This window comes from Myotis brandtii, unplaced genomic scaffold (assembly GCF_000412655.1).
Source record: "Myotis brandtii unplaced genomic scaffold, ASM41265v1 scaffold212, whole genome shotgun sequence".
In the NCBI taxonomy this organism is placed as follows: Eukaryota; Metazoa; Chordata; class Mammalia; order Chiroptera; family Vespertilionidae; genus Myotis; species Myotis brandtii.
This window is the reverse complement of record NW_005357931.1, coordinates 844,908-852,562: the sequence shown is the minus strand read 5'-3', so window position 1 is coordinate 852,562 and position 7,655 is coordinate 844,908. Positions and strand designations below refer to the sequence as shown.

The 7,655-nt window shown below is 49.7% G+C and overlaps 1 protein-coding gene across 1 annotated transcript in view; it reads right to left on the bottom strand.

The window, feature by feature from the left end:
- ST8SIA5 (ST8 alpha-N-acetyl-neuraminide alpha-2,8-sialyltransferase 5) overlaps positions 1–7,655 on the bottom strand; it is a gene marked incomplete at its 5' end in the record, with an annotated part of 42,193 nt that overhangs the window by 19,327 nt on the left and 15,211 nt on the right. Inside the window, one exon of the mRNA XM_005865740.2 lies at positions 1,040–1,132. Within this exon, the coding sequence (XP_005865802.2) occupies positions 1,040–1,132 (93 nt within the window). The remainder of the gene's footprint in view (positions 1–1,039; positions 1,133–7,655) is intronic.

The following is a 7,655-nucleotide window of genomic DNA, read 5'->3' as shown; positions in this document are numbered from 1 at the left end:
TTTTAAAGATATAGAGCTGGTAAAGCCCAGCATCGGTTTTGGAGCCCAGGTCTGCCTGAACCCAAGGCTCATGTTCTTTCTATGACCCACGCTCCCCAGAGACCATGTCAAAGGGCTCAAGGAGCAATGGCTCCTGCCTGTGGGCCGTGGACAGCAGTGCAGGGATCGTGTCCGGGGCCCATGAGCCCACTTGAGCGCCCAGCACTGCCTGCCTCAATAAACTGCATTTCTTCCATATCCAGACATTACTGTTTTAAAACCAACATACATCCTGTCCTGATGAACACAGCACCCAGTCCTCTGAATGGTTTACCAAATTCATGGCAGTCATGGGAGGGAAAGCAGGGACAGGCACACGCGCTAAAATGTTCAGCATGTAACACGCTTTTTCTCACACAGGCTGTAACAGAGCCAGGTGATCTATTGCTGAGGGGGAGGAGAGAGCACAGGTCTCTTGCCATTTATAAAAAAAAGAAAGAGTGAAAAATACCTATACGTAGATGCTGGGTTTTGCATAGACTTTCTGGGAGGATGCAGGGGACACGGGGTGGCCGCTTAGCTCTGAGGAGAACTGGGGGGTTGTGAGGAAGGGACTGTAGGCAGGGGACTTTTCACTGTTTACCTTTTTGTAAAATTTTAATGAATATAAAATGTTTAAAAGACCATAGCACGAAGGTGATGCTTAACCCTCGCACACAGGACTACATTTCAGGTAAGACACTCCCGGGCCCTGTTCGATTTCTATACCTGAGGAGCCGGTGATGATAATCTCGGAGACCAGTAACTGAGCCGGGACTGAAAGGCCAAGTCCACAGAGGTGACCTAGCAAACTTGGGCTTTTTCCACAAAACACCATCATCCCTGCGTGCGGCCCGCCAGGCTCTCCCGATGCCAGGGCCTTGGGAAGTAGACCTAATGCTTGTTCTGTCTGATCCCCCGAGGTTCCTACCGTATTTCCTTCCGCTCAAATCCCCACCTGCCCCCTGGCCCTGCCCCACTCCCACGTGCACATGCACCCGCCCAGCCCGGCCACACTCACATGGACAGCACCTTCACCTCCAAGATCTCGTTCCTCAGCTCCAGGCATCTTGTGGAGTTATATTCTAAAGGGCCCTCGTAAAATTCAAAGTACCTGGGAACCAACAGGGACAGAGGTTATTATGCAGAGAAGCGGCCTGACTTTCAGGGACCCTTGTTGGGGGGGGGGGGTGTCTGTCCTTGTCAAATAAATAGAGCAAACCAGTCCCACCCAGCAGATGAGCTGGTGGAAGGCCCCGGGACTGCTGGGCCTCTGGCTCGATCACTGAGTGTAAGCATTTACGGGAGCACGACCCCACTTCAGCAAATCATGACATTCAGAAGTAAGTGGTTCCAAGTTGGTGGCTGGAAAGGGGAGTTGCTCTGGCTCTTCCTGTGATCAGCCACTGAAGGAGGCAGCACTGGGCTGGGCGGCAAGGTGGCTGCCTTCAGCCAGCCCTGCCCTTTCCTGCCCCCTCATCCTCCTCTTGGGAACGTGTTACACAATGACAGCCACAAGCATAGCTGAGACCCACCGCTTTTCCCCCGTACAAGCATTTCCATCTCTGTTAGCTCACTTGATTCTCATGCTCGCACAGTGACTAGGTGAGACTGACATTTCTTTCTCCCCATTTGGCAGCTGGGAAAACTGAGGCTAAACAGCTGGAGCCCCAGGTCCCACTGTCAGTGTGGGGCACGGCCAGGCTTGGTCTAGATCCCACTGCAGAGGGGCCCAAGCCCCTCCAACACCAGCTGGCTCCAGGCATGTCAGAGCCACCTCAGGGTCCCTTCAGCAGCTTCATGCAGAATCACAACTCCAATTTCAGCCAGTGCTTGCTGAGCCCTTACCACAGGCCCAGTGCTGGGCCCAGCACTTGACAAGGAGGCATCCACTCTGATCTTTATAACTAGCCCCCAAGGAAAGGGATGCCATAAGCATCAGAACAGGCTCCAGGATTTAACTCACTTGCCCAGAGTCGTGTAGATAGCAGGTGGCAGAGCTGCACCATGAGCCTCAAGGCTGCTCCTGTCCACTCACCTACAAGGACACCTGGTGTCCCATGGGCACTGCTGAGGATCCCTTTAAGGCCTCCCCTTCTCACACCCTGGAAGGAAGGGCATCCATCACCTGACTGGGGGTGGGGAGGGATGAGTTATGGGGAAGGTTCCCTTGAAGATAAAACATAGTGGTTCACTGCTGGGCTTGACCAAGGAGGCAGGGTGGGGCCTCCCGGGCAGAGGCCAGGTGACCCCCTCCTCATGGCCTCCGTCTGGAGGTGGTGCAGAAGAGACCGGGCAGATTAAGCCCGGAGGCTGGGCGCATGGCAGCCTCAGCTCCTCAGAAGAGAAGCCTGCAGGGTCAAGCCACTCTAAATGTGGGACCATTGACCTCGCAGTAGGGAGCCCTGGAGAATCAGAAGTGGGAGAGGTGCCCCAGGACTGCTCCCGGGCCCTGCAATCCATGAGCAAGGATTTAAAATACAGACATTCCTCAGGCATTTCCCAGAAACCCGTCGGCAATTATTGCTTGTGTTCTCACGTGTCCAACTTACATGTGCAAACTTATGTACGGCTGCTTTAGAGATACTACATCAGTTTACCCAGTAAGTTGGTGTCTTTTAAAAATATTTGTATGCTAAACAACTTTTAATTTCATATTTAATACTTTAAAACATATTCTGTTTATAAATATGTGTTATTTTTTATTTTAATCAAATTTGACAGTTAATTTTAAAGCATAACTATATATTTAAGTATTTTAAAATGTTAGAACAAAATATTTTTAAAATAACATAAATATCATTTCTTAGTTAATTTAAAAATATATTCATAAATATGTTCTTAATAATTTTAATACAGCAATAGTTAATTTGACAGTACTGTAATTATATATTTAAGTAATTTAAAATTATACTTCAAAATATGAAAACATTTTATACAACAAATTAGCTCCTACTTATAAAATAAGTTGGCTCCTTGTTCTTGTATCATAAAAGAATTGAAGTAGAGTTCATAAGAATTAGGCATTTGGGATCCCCAACATATCACACTCACTTTTTTCTCTCTGTTTCCCTCATGTTTCTGAACTCCCTCCTCTGTTGTTCTCACCCAGCAAACTCATATTAATACTTCAGTACCCACTTTAAATGCATCCACTTCTGGGAAGGCTTCCTGACCATTACCTCCATCATCTTCTGTACACTGTCTTTTAATTAGAGCAAATAATACTGTATTAAAATAGTCTGTTTATATATCCATTTCCCTTCCAAACTGTAAGCATGCGAACTGTCTTTGCTATCTCTGTACCTTCTGTACTACAGAGGCAGGAAAGCTAAGAACTATATTTCCCAGACTCCCTTGCAGCTAGGTCCTGGATAAAGTTGAAGTTCAATCATTCAGAAGCACTTGCACAAGACTGTTATTGGAGAAGAATGACAAGCTGGTGCAGAATGTGGCCGAGATGGCATGGCTCTTGGAAACTGTAGTGGTGGCAGCACTTTCATGATTCTATCGGAGGCAGCAGCTTTCACAGTGGCCTCATTTCACAGTGTAATTAGGGGAGGCAACTCTGGAAGCTCTGCCTCGTGTCTGTCTTCGGAACTAGTTGGACCCTTGATAAATCCTTTTCTGTTTGAATTAGTTAAAAAGGATTCTGTTATCTGCAACTAAGAACAAGGAAGAGGTCAGCCTGGGGCCACGAAAAATGTCCATGACCTTGGCTTTAATTCATGTCGTTTTCCAGTCACACAACACAAAGTGGGGTCTGGTATCTGATTACAAAGATCATCATTCGCAACCAGAGCCAGTGGCACCAAGCCCTTTGGAATCCACTGGGTCATCCAAAGCCATGATCTCAGGCTGCTACCAGAAAAGCTCCCGATTCAAAGGATGCAGGAGGTCGTTAGGAGGAGAGAGATGGGAAAGCTGTGGACACATCTTGGATATGCCTCTAAACCAGCTGTGTGACTTTGGGTAAATCACTTCCCCTCTCTGGGACTCTGCTTTCTCCTCCTTAAAACAATCTGTTTGAACTAGGTGATATCTAAAGGCCCATCCAGCACTAAAATTCGATACCAAGCTTCCCCAGAATTTCCCACTCACTAATCAAGGCAGATCGATACTATGAATTAATGGTCCACACACAGGAGGAAGTTAAAACCAATCAGCCCCCTCCCTTCGATCAGCTAGCCCCTCCATTGCCTCCATGAGACCATCCTTGCCTTACCTCCATCAGCCTCCATTGGGCCTCCTTTTCTCCTGAATCCCCAACATCATTCATAAGAAACTAGACAATGATCCCAAATGGTCAACCTATGAACCCGGAGGTCACGGTTCAATTCCCAGTCAGGGCACATGCCTGAGTTGCGGGCTCAGTCCCCAGTATAGGGCGTGCAGGAGGCAGCTGATCGATGAGTCTCTCTCATCATTGGTGTTTCTCTCTCTCTCTCTCCTTCTCCCTTCCTCTCTGAAATCAATGAAAAAAATATTTTTTTAAGTGTAGCACATATGTAACAGGGTTTAGACAAGATATTGATGATAATTTCAGGGAAAATGGTAGCAAATGCCAGGAACACAGGAAGTACCCAATAAATATTCACTCCCTTTCCCCCCTTTTCCTGCTACTAAAGGGCAAGAACTGAGAGTGGATGCCCAGGGAGAGAGTCAGACACTTGCTTACAGTCCCTCAGCTGGTTGATGGCAGAGCTGAGTCAGAGATGAATAACTCAGGAAGTTTCTCCACCGTCTGCTGCTATTAGTAACCCTCTCTCCTGCACCCTGTGAATAAAGCCCACACTGAGCTCTGCGTGGACGTGGGGATGTCCTTGATCACCCATCTCTGCCGCAGATTCCAGTCACAGAACTGTGTTTCTGATGCTTTGACGTCGGGACATGCTGACTCTGGGGAGACTGCCCCTCCCAGGGCTTGCCTAGAGGTTCCCTGAGATAATAAAGGACTGACTCAAGCTTCCCCTTAACCTGTGAACACACCTTTCACATGCACACCCACCAATACTGAGCTCATACCCCACCCCACCAACTTCTCTCACACTCAGGGCTACTATCCCAGGTGCCTGAAGACACTCCGGGTGGTACCTAAGTCAAAATCAAAACTGCTCCAATGGCTGGGTCTAGAGCCTCCAGGGTTCCCATCTGAAAAATGGAACTAATAGGCCTTGCTTCCTTCTCCATCCTACCTGGGCTTTCCTTTGGGGGAGGGGAGCTCTACTGCTCCATCCGTCTCTAAAGACGACTGACCTGAGGAAATAAAATTGCCAGAAGCACGGCCACACTAATCACCTCTAGTGTGCTTCTGACAGACGCCCAAGGACTGCGTTCTGGAGGGGCCGTGGAAACCCCTGTTTGGTCTGGATATAGCCCATCATGCAGACATCAAAAGTGAGGCTTCCATTTTTTGGTGTAATGACATAGGAAGAGGCTCACATGATAACACTGAGTGGGAAATGCAAGTTATAAAACTGTGGTTTTATAAGAAGAATTACATACACATATGTGAATGCATGGGGAAGTGGGGAGCTGTAATAAAATATTAATAGTGGGTTTCTTCGAGTGGTTTTAAAAAATACTTTTCTGGCCCTGGCTGGTTTAGTTCAGTGGATAGAGCATTGGCCTGCAGGTCCCAGGTTTGATTCCGGTCATGGGCACGTGGGTTGCGGGCTTGGTCCCCTGTAGGGGGCATGCAGGAGGCAGCCGATCAATGATTCTCTCTCATCATTGATGCTTCTATCTCTTTCTCCCTCTCCCTTCCTTTCTGAAATTAATTAAAAATATATATTTTTTAAAAATTAAAAAAAGACTTTTCTGTAATGGAGTTATGACTCTTTTATTATTGGGAATCACTAGTAAATGCCCTTTTATTTTAAGTCCTAGATCTCCCTTGAAATTGTTCTAGCTTCCCCTTAACCTGCTAGAAGACTGGGAGAAGCAGTTTCTCCAACCTTCTTAACGCCATTAGCCTCTCAAGGTGAGTTTGTCACTGTCTCTTCTTTCAATTCAGGAAAGACGATCTCTGTGCAGCTCGAAGGGGAGGGGGCCCTGGCATCCCATTCGGGCACCTCACTGGTATAAATAGTTCCCGCCCGCCAGATCAGGAGCCCAGCTCGTCTCAGATGCCACTTGGCTTCCGGCAGCCAAGTCCGACGCTGGTGCCAGGCTGCATCCGTCCTGCTCCTTGTCTCTGTGCCCTCGGGACTGTGGCGGGCAAGGCTGGACAGGCCTGTCTGCCTGGCCAGCCACTGGGGGCCTCCACTAAGTGAGGGGACAAATGCAGAAGGCCAAGGGCAGAGGGAGCTTGGTGGTCCCGACATGATTTCCCCTCCTCCCACCCAGACTTGGGCTCCAGCTTTACAGGCTGAGGAGGCCTCATGTCAGCAGGCCCAGGGGCTGGTGTGCAGATAGTCTGCCTGCCTTTCCCCATGAGACCGTCCCACAGGCTCCCCTGTTGGCCTGATCCCCCTCCAGAGCTTCCTCAGGACCATGGGGTCTTCCTTGGGGGCCACAGTACTTTGAGCCCAGCAACTACTGGCTGCTACAGGATAAGGCCCCTGAATTCAACTTCCTATCTAACACTTCCTTCCTCCCCAGATGCTGACCTTCAGGGAACAAAAGCCCAGAGAAGGTGGCTGTGCTGAGCAAGAGCACCCCTGTGAGGCCTCCTCCAGCCCCTGGAGCAGGGCAGTGGCCCCAGCTCAGGAGTCTACCCCCCAGGCCCTGTCAGCCTGGGGCAGAGTCTCCAGGAAGACAGAGTTGTTTGTTTGTTCCACACTGGGGGGGGAAACCCACATGGGCATGGCACCTCTACAAATTAGGAAAAAGCACCTTTCTCTCCAGGTGAATTAAGCCTCATGCCAGGCACACGGCTTGTCACGTGAGGGCGAGGGGGGTTTCAGCTGCACCTGCCCCCTTGGCTGGTGTTTTTGCACAGAGCCCACCCTGCACATCTGTATGTGGCAGCCTGATGCTAGACTCTAATTTTGTCTTGTTTAACCCTCCTAACTGCCCTACGAGGCAGGCATTATTTCCCCATGTTATACCCAAGACTCAGACTGCAAGGGGTAAAGTAACTTGCCCACAGGCATTGGGTTAGTACTTGGTGGCACTAGAAAGGGAACCCCAGGCTTCCAAGAGCCCAGAACCCAAGTTCTGACTCTGATAAGCCACGGCCAGGTCACTGGGGTTTTCTCAGTAAGCAGCCCCCTCCCTCCCCGCCAAGGCCCACAGCCCCCTTCGGTGAGCTCTGTGCTATTTCTAGAGCCAGAACAGCTGCCGGTTCCAGACAGCACACCACCCGTCAGAGCAAACGCACAGAAATCAGTCTGAAAACTACAGCCTGACAACACAAAGGACTGAGTGTCTTCCCATACGGGTGCAGAGACAGGCACGAAGGCTTGGCTGTTGACAACGGCAGGTCACAGCTCCCAGTGGTGGAGAGACCTGGCTCGGCCCCCTGCCTGGACCATGGCCCTGTCTGAGCCACAGTTTTCTCATCTGTCCACAGGGGTCCCTGAGCTATTTGGAGATGTGAGAACTGAAAGCTAAAGAGCCTGATGTTCTTAACCAATGGACACAGACACTGGGGCAGTGAGGGTTTCTCTGGGTGGGAATGGCTGGGGGCGGGG